General features: G+C 52.5%; 1 protein-coding gene across 2 annotated transcripts; it reads left to right on the plus strand.

Annotated features, from left to right (window-relative positions):
- The first annotated feature begins 236 nt into the window (after positions 1-236).
- On the plus strand, positions 237-13,015 carry PGF (placental growth factor). Of its 2 annotated transcripts, XM_006884675.1 has the most exons (7): positions 237-318; positions 1,536-1,578; positions 6,496-6,692; positions 7,508-7,584; positions 9,438-9,467; positions 9,565-9,627; positions 12,912-13,015. In XM_006884675.1, exons 1-7 carry the CDS (start codon positions 244-246, stop codon positions 12,937-12,939), a joined length of 513 nt encoding a protein of 170 aa, XP_006884737.1. In that variant the 5' UTR covers positions 237-243; the 3' UTR covers positions 12,940-13,015. The 2 variants fall into 2 exon arrangements, with proteins under 2 accessions (XP_006884737.1, XP_006884738.1); XM_006884676.1 differs by lacking the exon at positions 9,565-9,627 and having other exon boundaries at positions 244-318; positions 12,912-12,939.
- The last annotated feature ends 1,277 nt before the right edge of the window (positions 13,016-14,292 follow it).

A 14,292-nucleotide genomic window follows, 5' to 3' on the forward strand; every position in this document is an offset into this window, starting at 1 on the left:
CCAGGGATCCGCCTGCTCACAGCACCCTGCCCGCTGGCCGCACTCCATCAGGTGCCCAGCACAGCCTTACCTGCGGGCTCCTGACTCCCCAAGCTTTTAGAGGATGCTCGGGCCCCCAGCGGGGGCTTCAGGGTAACTGTGAGCGCCCCGACTGGGTGCTTCTCCTCTTGTGCCAGGGGCTTCCCGGGGGACGAGCATGGTGGTTTTCCTTCGGAGCCCCTTGGTCCGGGACCTCTGAGAACGATGCCTGCCATGAGACTATTCACCTGCTTCCTGCAGCTCCTGGCCGGGCTGGCGCTGCCCGTTGTGCCCCCACAGGTAAGAACGCCCACCCCAAGCCTGGAAGCTCTGAGCTAGTCCACGTCCAGCAAGCATTCTGAACTTGCAGTCCCTGAGTCCCCCCCAGGAAACAGCATCTCCAAGGATGCCCCAACCCATCTCAGGAGCCAGAGTCCTCTGGGAGGACCCTTCTGGCTGGGCAGCCCCTCACTCTAACTGCGGGGGACTGTCCTGGCGGGGTGAGCGGGGGAGCTACAGAGAAGGGAGAGAAGTTTCCTGCCAGGAGTAGTGATGGCTTTACTGTTAGCATCTCTCCACTAATCCCAGGCGGGTCCCTGGCCTTGTGGCCCGGATTGAGGCTCTATGACCAGGCAGGAGCCCCCAGGACCTCTGACCTGGCCTGGTTTGGGGAAATTGGCTGAAGAGGCCCAAAGTGGGAAAGCTGGACCCTGCCCCCAGCAGGGTGCAAGGCTGAGGTGGAAGCTCTCTCGGGTGGGCTGAGGACCAGACAAGGGGTCTCACTGTGGCCTCTCTCCCGGGTGGGTGGCCGGAGGTCCTAAGTGTGAGGCCTGGGACGTGAGTAGGGCTTTTTTTCCCAGGAACTGGGTGAGTCTGGCTGGAAGCCAGCTTGGGCAGTGAAATCCTGACAAAGCCAATGAATTCCCTTTCCACTGCACTGCCCCGCTACCCTGGGAGTCCCCAGCCCCAGCACAGGAGTTGAGTCGGGTGGGCTGGGCAGCCCCCAGGAGCCCAGCCACCGCCTGCCTGGTGGAGGGCTGGCCGGAGGTGTAACGTTACCAGCAGCACCAGCCCATGGCGCCACCCGCTCCAGCCCCTCAGCTCCCACCAGCTGATCGCTTCCCCCTGGGCTCTGGCACCAGGCCAAGGCGGGCTGTACAGGGCCCAGCAAGGCTGGGCTGGGAGCTGGACAGAAGGGAGACACTCACAGGATTGCAAAATCTTTGGGACATTAAAGGCCAAGGGCCTCCAATAAGCTTGTAGCCTCCTGCCCTTTTCCAAATGAGGAAACTGAGGCCAGAGATGAGCAGAACTCAACCAGGGTCCAGTGAGTTTTCAACTGCACCTGGAAAGGGTGAGATAGATCTGAGATGGGGTGGGGGGGAAGTGCATGGGGCATGTGGGAGGGGACTTAGAGGGACCGCCTTGCTCTTGCACTTGAGACACTGGACACACTGGCTCTGGCGTGCACAGCCTCAAGGCAGCGGCCCCTCATCTCTGCACCTTTCTGTTCACAGCAGTGGGCCTTGTCTGCTGGGAACGGTTCATCAGAGGTGGAAGGTAAGCTGACTGGGCTGGGGTGCACCTACTTTCTCCTTCCATGCCAAGTCAGGGGGTGGCACGGATTGGCATGACGGATGAGGGCAGGCTAGTCAAACTGGCTGATGGAGTCAGGATAGAGAGGTACTCCTACTGTGACCAGAGGTTTAGAGTAGGTATATTTCAACCCAAAGTCGCCCAGCAGACCTGGCCAGAGCTGAGACAGAGCCGACACAGAGCAGTCCAGAGGTTCCTGGAATGGACTGCTGGTTCATAGCTGCGAACCCAGCATGGCAGGGCAGCTAGGGTCCTGGAGGACCAGACTGAAAGTGAGTGCTGGGAGCCAGAGGAGTGGTAAGCAGTCAAGAGGGTCAGGGAGGGGTGAGGGACCTTCCCAGCAGCCCAACCCTGGTGGTGCTGCAGGCATCTGACTAGGCTTTCATTGATTATAAACAGACAGATCATGAGTCTTACCCTCCTCGGCCCTTCCACTCCCTCCGAGTTGCATCAAGAGAGAATCTTCAAAGGGCAAGGAGATGTTTGGCCGAGAGACATACGTGCAGAAAGCAAGAGGTCTATGCCAGGCCCCCTGCCTCCCTCCCCCCTTTCTGACACTCTGAGACGTGCAGATCAGCCATGCACCACTGCGAGGCTTCCCATGGTGGCGTGGGAGAGGGGGCGTGTAGGGACGTGCACACACACACGCGTGATCGCTGTCTGGAAGCTGGGGGCGTGCTCTGCAGGCCTGTCGGCCCACCCACCCATTTACCGGCCTGGCTGCCAGGCTTTCTAGGACCTGCCCTTGCTCCTTCACCAAAGTCATGTCCATGGCTACCGGAGGAAGTCAGGGAGGCAGTTGTCCTTGACTTCATTGATCCGCCCCACCCCACCCCAGTTTGCCTTTGGGACTGACTGGCACAGTATTAGGCTGTCTGGAATTTGGAGAAGACCCCACCCTAAGCCCTTTGTGGTGCTTTCAGTGTGGTTCAGGCAATAGTTATCAGAGAAGTCTGAACCTCAGTTTCCTCATCTGTGAAATGGAAGGATTAATGTGTCTAATTCCTACCTTTTTTTTTTTTCTTTTCACTAAGATTATGGAATTTTGTGCTTCCTCAGAGGACTCCAGAGACTGGTGTGAGAGGGCATGGCTGTGTCGGTGGACATAAGTTGGGTCACCTCACTTGTCCTCATAATCAGTCAAGGAACCTGCAATCACAATCTGAAAATGCCATCCCCTTCTGTTAGCACGGCAGACTCCAGGCTGGGGAGGAAAGCTTAATTTTTTACTATTGCTCTAATTCAGCCCTGACCACAACAGGCGTATAGACAAGCAAGACATTGGTAGCTATCTCGTGTTATAGACAAAGAGCCTGAGGCTCGGAGGGGCCTGGAGCCTCTCTCCTCTCGTCTGTGGCAGAGCCTGTGGAAGCACCAGCCTCCTTACGGCTCAGCGGCTGAGTGGGCACGAGTAAGGCGTCCCTTGTGGCGGGCTGGCTGTGCGCCCTGCTGCTGGTAACCATAGGGAGGACACCTGCCAGGCTCAGGCCAGTGGCCAGCAGCTGGGCCCCGCCCGATGGCCCCTCCTCACTGACTTCCTCAGGAGCTTGCTCAGGATTAAACTTCTCTCTCGGGTAGTAGGCAGAGGGGATCGGATGAGGGGCTTGCCGACAGGGTTGATGAGAGAACTAAGAGCCCATGTGTGACCCCAGAGTGGCCCTTGAGCACAGGATCAGGCCTGGCCCAGCGTCCCATTCCTCTCACCCCACCCCACCCCCGCTTCTAGAGCAGGTCTGGGGCCAGAGGAAGTGCTCCTAGGAGCAGCTGAGAGCTCTTCCTGAGGGGCTCAGCCCACATCTGGGAGCGGTCACTGCTAGCTCCCTCAGCCGGCCCCTCGCCCAGCCCCCTAGCTTTCTCCCCCACACTCCACAGGGCCTCCGGGGATAGATTGCCCTCTTTCCTGGTGGCTGCCATGTAAACCAGCCCCAGCCCACTGCCCTCGGCCCTCCCCCAACCCAGGCCACCCGGGAAGTGGTGGTGGGGCTCCGGACTGAACCAAAGGCCCCAGAGCCCCGAGTCATGCTGATAGAGTCTGCATGGCCAGGCGTGGGGGTGAGGAAAGGAAATCCCTTCTTCTGTTGCCAAGGCTGAGCCTGCTCTGCTTAACCCAGCTGTGGCCCCGCAGCCCAGCTGGGTGGGCGTCTGTTTATGTGATGGTTGGGGGCTGGGGTGCTCTTTCTCTGCTGTGTCCCCCTCTCTTCAAGATTAATCCTGGGCCAGGGTCTGGCCTTCTGTGCTGCTTTGGTGGCCGGCTATTCCTCCGCTCTTATTTATGTTTTCCAAGAAGATTATACGCCCAGAGTCACAGCACAATCCTTCACAGAGCAGTACTCGTGAAGAATTTAGACTAAACATGCAGCTCGTGGAGTTGATGTTAGTGGGGTGCCGTATTGCACAGATAGGCTTCCCCCTGACTGCAGGACTGTCTTTGGAGAGAGACCTTGCTTCCCTCTTGGGTCCAGGGGGGAGTCTCCCAGTACCCTGGGGAGGTGGAGTCAGGGGAAGGCCTGTGGGGCCCCTTGGCAGCCCAGCACAGCCCCAGCCCCAGCCCCAGTCTAGCTCCAGTGCCCTGTGAGCAGAGCAGGGCAGAACAGAACAGCAGACACCCAGATAAGCACGCTTTATTGCCCCTGGCCACTGCGGCCACTCCACGTGGACACACCGCCTCTTGGGTATTTTCCACCAGCTTTGCAGCCTTTCCCAAGGGCCTCTGCTAGGGTTGAGGCTTATTTTTCCGAGATTACGCTGGGACTTACATCCTCATCAGCTCAGTACAGTGGACTTTGACCCCTCCTGCCTCCTAAGAAAGGCCAAGGGATAAGTAAGGAACAGCGCAAAGAGGCTCTCCTGTCCTTCTATGCCAACTCGGGCAGGGTGACCCAGGGCAGGACAGGTTTCTCTGCCCAAGAACTCAAGGCTGAGCTGGATTGCAGTCTATTCGCCAGAGCTGGAGAGACCTTAGCAACCATCTGTTCTCAGCCTTCTTTCCTTTCCCCAGCCAAGGAAATTGATATGCCCAGAAAGGTTTAGTGACCTCTCTAAGGTCACACAGCAGTGCAGGGCTTGGGCGTGAAGCCAGGTCTACTGACTGGCTACTCAATTCCTCTGTGCCTGCTTGGGACCTGGTCTTAGGCCTCCCTTTGAAGGAGCAGGGAGTTTTGAGGACAGTGATGTCACTAGGATGGGTGTCACCCAGACAGTGCCTCTTGATTTCAGCCCCTTCAGGAACCATATAACATATCATATAACCATATGGAATACTTACCAACTTTCTTATCAGTTTTATTCAGAGAGAGTTAGGTGATATAGTTGTAAATTGCTTAAATGTAACATTTCTTAGACTGTGCGAATACTAACAAAATGGTTTTTGTAAAATCTGTCTATATCAAATTACATTATTACATCATTAGTTAACTAAGCAGAAGGCTTTCAGAATATTTCTCCTTTTCTTTTAATTGCTACTTTATTCTCCAAGAACTTACTGAGACAGATTCATAAATACTACTTACCACAATATTATAGCTAAAATGACAGTATGTGCTAGTAATTGTATGCTGATGAAAACATGTGATGTGAAGCATCCATGTAATTGGGTAATAATGACCGCTCTGACCCGAGCCTATTTAGAAGGCTCAAGAAGTAAGTTAGCATAGAGTTTAAGTCTTGTAGGTATTCTGAAACATGTAAGCTGGGCTTAGGGAGCTCTGGTGTCCTAGTGGCTGCACTGCAATCCTGAAGGCACGCAGTTCAAGGCCACCAGCTGCTCAGCGGGACAAGAGTGAACAGTCTCCTCCCATGTGATTAACTGCCTCTGACAACCCACTGGTGGAGGGTCAGCTATGGGTCGGTTCCGACTCGATGGTGCAAAACAACAATAATAGGCTGGGCTTAGGATAATGTGTGTTTAGTTGTTATAACTACTATAAGAATTATTGTATACAAAATAATAAGGTCTGGCTGAAACGCTGCACAAAAATTCTATAGACAGTCATTTCGCTGTCACCTTGTTCAGCAGTCACTTGGTGAGGTCTGTAGCCCCATCCCCCTTGATGATGCCGCTTTTTGAGGGATTCCAGGTCAGCCCCCAAAAGATCCTGGTCATGACCACCAGAACATTGTAGGAACTGGGAATGACCCTGATAATCCTCAGTGAACTGTCCTCTAATCAATCAGTAACAGTTCGCCTATGTTTACTGGGAGCCTTGGTCCCTGCCTGTCCTGGCAGGGGCTAGATCTGGTTGTAAAGGAGATAAGACTCACCCAAGGCGGAGATAAAGCAAGCCTTTGGGTCCTTGTTATGTTCATGGGAGGAACGTCTGTTCCTGCTGGAATGCTGGGAAGGCTTCAGTGAGGATGTGGGAGGTAGGTAGGCCTGGAGAACGAAGGGGTGGAATTTGACAAGAAAGGGGTGGTGAAGAACATACATCCAAGAGTGGGAATCCCCATGGTACTGTCCAGCGGGAGGACCGGTCAGGCAGAGTGGGGAATCCAAGCAGGACAGCATAGAGTGAGGTCTCTGAGGAGATGGCAAGGCAGGAAAGAGGGGAACTGTGAACTTTGAGAAGACTAAGGTGAAGGCCAGTCTTTCCAAGTGCCCCCAGATGGAGGAGGCCCAAGATCAGGCCTGACAAAGAGCCAGGGGGTCCTGGGAGCTGCTAGGGGCACATTCTGGGTGATAGGGGCTGTGGTTGGGTCTCATGCAGAGAGCTCAGGGCCCAGAGACACTCTGCTCCCCTGGGGTTTCTGTTCAGCAGATCCTGAGCAGTTTTCCTCAGAGGGGTCTCAGTGCAGGGGCTCTCAGAGAAGGGTGGAGGCTTCTTAGAGGAGGCCTGGGCGCCAAGCCTGCAGCTCAGGACTGAATCCCACCCTGGCCTCTTGCAGTGGTGCCCTTCCAGGAGGTGTGGGGCCGCAGCTACTGCCGTGCCCTGGAGAGGCTGGTGGACATCGTGTCCGAGTACCCCAGCGAGGTGGAGCACTTGTTCAGCCCGTCCTGCGTCTCCCTCCTGCGGTGCACAGGCTGCTGCGGAGATGAGAACCTGCACTGCGTGCCTGTGGAGACTGTCAACGTCACCATGCAGGTAAGGATGAGCTCCGTGCATGACACACGCCCATCTCCCACCCACCGCCACACTCAGAGGGCCACAGAGCTGCCCGCTAGGAGGGCCACAGAGGGAAGGGAATGAGGTCTAAGCCAGTGCTGTCACCACTGTGCCCTCTTCCTGAGTCCCCATCATGGCTTTGAGCCACTGACCCACACTCTGTGCAAGCAGAACCCTATCTCCAAACCCAGCAAGTTTGAGGCTGTGAGAGAAACCCATTCCTACTAAAGGAAGTCTTGTTTATACCAAAGACTCTCTGGTTAGTGGTGCAAACAGTTAAGCACTTGGCTACTAACCCAAAGGTTGGTGGTTTGAATCTACCTAGAGGTGCTTCAGCTGGTGTTTTGCTGCTAGAAGATCAACCACTTCAAACTCCCTGCAATAGCATTCTACTGTGGAGCACGTGGGATTGCATAAGTCAGAATTGTTTAGGTGGGAACTGAGTTGGGTTTTGTTTTTGTTCTTTATGCTAGAGCTTTTGTGGTTGTTTTGTTGTTTGTCTGTTGTATACTGGAGCCTTTGGTGGCCTCTCAAGCAAGCTTGTTTTTGGAGCTTTGCGCACGCACATGCGTGCACACCCCCCCTCCACCCCCCCCCCCCCCGCATTCATTGAGCACTTATGGAGGAACGTGATAGGTGCTTTCAAAAGCTGCCTTGTTCAACCCTTTGAGGCACGTCCTGTTTCTATTTTACATTTGAGGACACAGAAGTTCAGAGATGTTCTATCAAAGGGGGGGGAATAGACTCACGTGTGGGTCACCCCCCAATCCACGCTCCTATTTTGTCTCCTGCAGCTCCTGAAGATCCGCCCTGGGGACCCACCTTCCTATGTGGAGCTGACCTTTTCTCAGCACGTGCGCTGTGAGTGCAGGTATGTCCTCGGAGGGGAGCAGGGTCCTCTTGCACCTGGAAGCCTCAGGAAAGGTGGGTCAGAGGGCTGTGTTTGCCCATCCCTGCTTCCTTCCTGGCCGAGGGAAACCAGGAAACTCAGTGACCCATTCCGAGACATCCTGGGGCAGCTGTCTTTCATTTCATCCCTGACCCCAGTTGATTTATGCTCCCAGCAGCAAGAGTACAGCTGCGAGACTCTCTCTGGGAACCTGGGTCCCTTTACAGAGCTGGGAGCACATCTCCCTTCTGTACCCGAGAAGGAAGGTAGCTGCTGCAGGCCCCTGGAAAGAAGCACCAGGAGGCAATGATATTGCAAGTTTGGGCTTCATTCTGGCTCAGGCTCTGTGCCCAGGGGAGTGAGCAAACTGGGCTGAGAAGCACAAAGGACAAGGGCTGATGGGAGGGAAGGCATGGGAGAGAGGAGGCATTGTGGTTTATTTAGATGAGGAACCCCTGCCCAGCCCTCTGCAGAATGTTTGACCAGCATCAGCCTTGCCACTTGTGACCAGGGAGGAACACTTTGAGCCTTGGCTACCAGGAACAGCTAAACTGACACTGCTGATCAGCTCAGGGAAGAGACTCTGCTCAGGTTCCACTGGGCACAGACTAGCAAGCTGGAGCCCCATCCAGGGCAGGGACAGTGGAGAGGGCTGACATCGTGCCTGGCCCCACACTTTAATGTGTTTTCTCATTTATTCAACAAATGTGTATTGAGCACCTATTGTCTGCCGGGAAGTGTCTTAAAGACTTAATGTCTGTTCACTTTCTCTGAACAAGACATATAAGGTCCCAGTTCCTAAAACAACTTTAGGAGGTGGGTCCTATTGCCATCCCATTTTATAGATGAGGAAATTGAGGCTTGGTGATGTTCCATACTTACTAAGTGTCGTAGGAGGGATTTGAGCCCCAGCCCATCAGCCCCTAAAGCCTGCCCTGTTCCTCATAGTCATCACCATTTCCTCCAAGAATGCCAGTACTGTCTTGGACTTGACACTGCCTGTTGTCCAGGGCCATGGCCACTGCTTTTGACCTTGATCCCAGACCCTCGGCTCTCTTCAATGTGACAGTGTTAGGGTTCCTGCCTCAATCTTTCTCCTCCCATCCATCCCTCCCAGTCAGCACTTAGCCATATAACACATAGTGGACCTTTGACCTTCTGCGTCACCTTTGCCCTCATAGCCATTCTCAGGGAAGACTAGGGTCTGGCCCCTTGTGATGGTCCAGGCAAAAGGGATATCATTTTTCTCATTTCTGGACCTGCCTAGAGGCAGATCCAGGGCACACCTATGGGGCTGTGCTCACCTTCCCTCACCCCCTCACCCTGTTTCGTCACATTCCGCGGGGTAGTGGTGAGGGGGAGAACCTGTGTGCCGACAGGCAGTCTTCCCTGGAAGCAAGGCAACCATCCCTCATTCCATGGCTTGACCTGTCCACCATCCTTGAAGAAACACCCAGGATGCCCCTGCGGGCAGAGGAGACCTACCAGGGGAAGGAAATATACAGAAATGGGCCCAGTGGAAGCACAGACAACAGACTGAGAAAGTACCCAGTGTGATGTTAAGAGGCTGAGGAGTTTGCATGTAAGGGCATAGAAAGGCCCCCAAGAGGGCGTCAAGTCCCTCGTGGAGGGTTCCTCAGAGCCTCCAGTGGGAGCCTATGCCTGGAGGACTTGGGTCCTAGCACCCTCTCTAGCTCCATGCCACCCCCTAGTGGTCCAATGATAACTACAGGACCTGTACTTGGTTATGCCTGAGGTGAGGTGTACGGACAACAGGTTGGAACCCCTACTTATTGCTTTCCTGCTTCCTTTGTCCCACCTCTCTCTTTCCTTAGACCTTTGCGGGAGAAGATGAAGCCAGAAAGGTAAGTGGCCTGGCTGGGGCTGGGGCTGTCCCTGCCAGCCCCTGTCCTCGCATGGGGGCCCCCAGCCACCTTGTCCTGACGCTTTGGCTTATTGCAGGAGGAGACCCAAGGGCAGGGGGAAGAGGAAGAGAGAGAAGCAGAGACCCACAGACTGCCACTTGTGAGTGTGCGAGGGGCCCAGGGAGGCCGGGCCAGAGGGGAGCCCCCGCCCTGCTGGCAGGGGCCAGAGAGTGGGATGGAGAGAGGCAGTCTTGGGGCCAGAACAGGGAGCTTCTAGAGATTCTAGGGCCCAGGAAGCATCAGGGGATCTTGATCTTGTCCTGGCTTAGCCTTATGCACGCTGTAAGCAAGTCCATTCACTTTTCTGAGCCTAGATTTCTCCCGTGTGGTGTTCGAATACTTACTTGGTGCCAGGTATATGAATAAAACAAATAATATTCCTGCTTAGTCTCCAGTGAAAATATTCCAGCAAGCTGCAAAGTTATCTATGGCTTCTTCCTAGTGACTCTTGGGGGAAGTGGCAACGTTCCACCACATTCTGTAGGCTCGTTAACCCCTTTGCTCATCTCCTCTCCATATTACCTGCTTGTCTTGGCCTTTCACCTGGGGACTGCAGGCTGGAGTCCCAGGCCTGAGTATGGCTGGGAGAGAGGATTAGAAAAAGAAAACCCCAAACCCAAATCTGTAAAGGTGTATAATTTTTAAATATATATATATATAAAGAGATGGGGGAAAATTTTAAACATACAGTAAATTGGTCACACTGCATGTTCACCTTCAGGGCCAGGGACCTCTCTCCTCCCCACTCATTCACTCACTTATTATTACTGAGTCAGAACCAATTCATAGGTAACCCTCCTTCCGATGTGTTTTCAGAGGCTATAGGTCACATAGGAGGAGATTGCCCATCTTTCTCCAGAGAAGATAGTGGATTCAAACTGCCCGCCTTTGGGTTAGCAGTGCAGCTCTTCACCACTAGCCACCAGAACTACCTCTCCCAGCTCCAAGACTCCAGGAAATCATTTCAGGGTGTGGCATAGAGCTGACTCTGCCCCTGCCCATCCACAGACTGAAACCACTAACATACATACCTCTGTGAAGAGAGGGACTCTCTCCCTTGGGCACAAACGGTGCTTTGAGGATGGAGTGGAGGCTGAAGTCTGCTCTGAGCCCACCCTAGGCCAGGCAGCCTGAATACCAAGTATCCTGGGACCCCATTTCCCAGGGCAGCAGTCTGCAAACATTTAATTTGGGAGCCTTTTGAAAGAATTTTGAAGAAAAAAAAAATCATCATCTTCTCTCCTGCTCACATAATAATGAGCGCCAAGTATATCAGACATGATGAGGATGCCACAGTTTAGGGTGGGATTCGGATCTGTTGTTCATAGGGTTGCTATGATTTGTAGCTGGCTCAACAGCACCTAACAACAACAACAACAGTTTAAAGTTGGTCTTGAACCTCTTCATCATAATTATAAACAGTTACAAAGGCTAAATTTCTAGTCTATTATAAAAACTATTTTAATATAAAGCTATAACATAGCTCTTCAGAGGGATCCTATGAAATCTACATACTATCCTAATTTGATATTCACTATTATCCAGTTTTTTGTTTTTTTTAATTTTTTTATTATTTTGTGTGTGTGTGTGTGTGTGTGTGTGTGTGTGTGTCTGTGTACCGTCAGATCAGATCTGACTGGTACAGGAGGAGATTGTCCCTCCTTTCCCAGCAGAGCATCTGGTGGATTCGAACCATGCGCCTCTGGGATTGCAGTGCAACTTCTTGCCACTAGGCCACCAGAGCTCCCCTATTCAGTTTTTTTAAAATGAATAACAGCTACCAAAAAAATTCCATGAAAATCCTCTTTAATAGTTGCAATTGCATATTTATACTGCTTTTTTTGGTGTATTTCCATTTCACCCCCACCACAGAATTTTGGCTCAATTTAGTATCTTTCTAATGCTGAAAATAATTTAACATCTTATCTTATACCTCTGCTTAAGAGGGGGAAAAAAAACCCCAACAACCTATATGCATTTGAATTCTTTTAGGCATCAGTAAGCAAAAAAAGCTCTAAGTTAAAATGTCATTGGAGTGAGTCATCAAAATAATTTCTAGAAGTACTCATTGATTGAAACAGCCCAAATGCTTCATATTTGAATAAACATTAGCCATAAAAGTAAATCGTAGAGGGACAGTGTCTCAGTGAAATGGATGTGGACACTCCTGTACAATTAGTTAATGTGTCCATGAATGAGTGTGACCCCCCCACTAGATTGAGACAGAATTCCGCCTTCATCCCGTTCTTGTTTTTCATTTCCCATAGATGAAACGTTTGAGGAACCTGTTCACATGAATAAGTAACCAGGACTAGAAGGAGTGTTGATTTATCAGTACCATTTAGTCACTTGGTTTCTTTCCAACTTACTTGTCAAAGAACTCACAGTGATTTACTCAGGACAGTTCTTCCTCAGATCTGTTAGCTGATGGTTGGACTACATTGTTCTTCAGTTTGGCTGGAAGCAAAGGTTTGGAAACCACCAGCCTTGTGAAATCTTGGTTGCCCAGCCATTAGCCATATTTCACTCTTCAACAACTACACCAAACAGTAGCTTAGATTGCTCTTTCTTTTAGTGTTTCTGCATATTTTAACCTTGATTTGAAAGGGGCATGAAGGGGCAGGGGAAGACAACCCGAGACACTTTCTCCTGCAGACAGTTTTAGGGCAGAGGAGTAGGTATAGAGAGCACTCTGGCAGCCTAGTGGGTAAGGAGTTGCGCTGCCAACTCAAGAGTCTGGTGGTTTGAACCCACCCACAGGCTGTTCCACAGGAGACGAATACACAATCTCCCCCTGTGTGGTTTAGTCTTTGAAAACCTGCCGGAGGATCAGGTCAGTTCCGACTCAGCTGCTGAGAGTGATTATGAAGGCTACACAACAATTTCTTTAAAGCTTTCAGTACTCATGTAACCCTTGGGCAGTCTTCATGTCTGTCCAGGGGTACATCCCTGTTTGAAAATGTACATCACTGTCTGAAGACTGCTTCCTAGGGTAGATGGAGACATCACATCACAAAGTCAGATTGGGTTCAGATCTTCATTTTGCCACTGACTGTGTGACCTTGAGCAAGTTTTGTGACCTCTCTGAGCCTCGCTTTCCTTGTCTGTGTAAAGAAGATAATAGCAGTGCCTCCCTCAGGGGTATTGTTAAGGGAAGGTGAGATAGTGCTCAGCATAGGGCCAGATGCCTGGGTAAGTGCTTGGCAAAGCAGAGACAGCTCTTAGCTTCTTGTGGCCTCTGCATCAGCAGGAACCTAGGAGTGCTGCATCCTCCCCTCGCTCCCTGTCCAAGCTTCCCCTCTGGGTCTGCCCCCTCCCCTGGGAGGGGACCCCAGTCTCCGCCATGTGCTGAGGTCCCCTGTCTGTGTCTGGTCTCTCTGGCAGGTGTGGTGATGCAGTCCCCCGGAGGTAACCAGTCCCTTGGAGACGACAGACCCCCCCACTCCACTCCTGGCTCGTGTATTTATTACCGTCACACTCTCAGTTACCGCCCTGCTGGCACCTGCACCCTATTTATTAGCCAATTGTATCCCTCCTGAATGACTCGCCCCCTCCAAGATGAGGGACAGGGACGGACCGGACCCTCAGGAATTCAGTGCCTTACACAGGACGTGAGAGAAAGAAAGAAGGCGGCCATGGACTTGTAGATGCTTCCGCTGGAAAAGAAGCAAGACATGAGGTCTTGGGAGGGGCAAGCCAGGCCCCTGAGGCCCTGGAGGTCTCCAGGAGGCTGGAGAGAGCCCCACAGCCTGTTCCTGGGCCTTGGGCTCTGCATGGACAACTAGCCCTTGTTAGGGAGGCTTGAGGCCAAGAGAGGACGCTCTGGCCCTGGTTGAGTGGGATGGTGGAGAGGCCAAGATGGTCCAGCTGCCTCCCCCTCTTCCTGGCAGCAGCTCCGTATTGAAATCAGAATGCTGGGCTCAGAGAAAAGAGTGGTTGCGTAGGGGCCCAGGCTGGTCTCTCTTCACATTTTGTCGCTGCTTGTGCTGGGACATTGTTCTTTCCAGTCTAGGGACCAGCAAGCTGCCCCTTACAGGGACACTGGCTCAAGGAGGGGTGGCCCAGCCCGTGAGGATGGGATCACTGAGAGGAGGGCCCTGTGTGTCCTAGCCCAGAGGTGTCAAGGGAAGCAGCCTCCCTGAGGGCTCGATATGCCCATGAGCTGCCCCTGCGGGGCCGTCTGACTGCCAAGCCAGATTCTCTTGAATAAAGTATTCTAGTCCAGAAGCCCTTGCACAGTGGAGTGTGTCTGTCAGGAAGTGTGCCGCATTAGTCCACAGACATGATCATGGCAGCGTGGAAAAAACTGGAGTCGTCCGAGCCTCCATTTCCTCACCTGAAAAATGTGGCCAGAAGTAACCGCTGCTCCATGAGGTGACATGTACACACTGTGTATATGGCAAAATGTTAGCGTCTCCCTCCCTTCCTTTGTTGTTGTTGTGTGCCCTTGAGTTAGAATCGACTCATAGTTGGCCCTCCAGTGGGTTTTCAGAGGCAGTAAATCACATGGGAGGAGACTGCCCATCCTCCTGTGGAGCAGCTGGTGGATTTGAACTGCATGCCTTTGGGATTGCAGCAAAGCGTCTTACCACTTGGCCTCTGGATAACTGAAGTCCAGAAATATGAAATGACTTTATGAGGCATGAAAGTCGACAGAACTGAGAGGCAGAGGCCTAGGTTTTATCACCAAATGACACTGAGTTTCTCTCTGCCCCAGTTTTCCCATCTCTAACATGCAGGCTTAATGAGACCTCCCTTTATTTGG

The sequence above is a fragment of the Elephantulus edwardii genome, unplaced genomic scaffold (assembly GCF_000299155.1).
Source record: "Elephantulus edwardii isolate Elephantulus edwardi_28Jun2011 unplaced genomic scaffold, EleEdw1.0 scaffold00037, whole genome shotgun sequence".
NCBI lineage: Eukaryota > Metazoa > Chordata > Mammalia > Macroscelidea > Macroscelididae > Elephantulus > Elephantulus edwardii.

Excerpts from the sequence above, each read along its gene's own strand:
- PGF (XM_006884675.1), top strand. The coding sequence starts at position 244 with ATGCCTGCCATGAGACTATTCACCTGCTTCCTGCAGCTCCTGGCCGGG. Across the intron at positions 319-1,535 it reads TGCCCGTTGTGCCCCCACAG|CAGTGGGCCTTGTCTGCTGG; the intron begins GTAAGAACGCCC and ends TTCTGTTCACAG. Across the intron at positions 6,693-7,507 it reads CTGTCAACGTCACCATGCAG|CTCCTGAAGATCCGCCCTGG; the intron begins GTAAGGATGAGC and ends TGTCTCCTGCAG.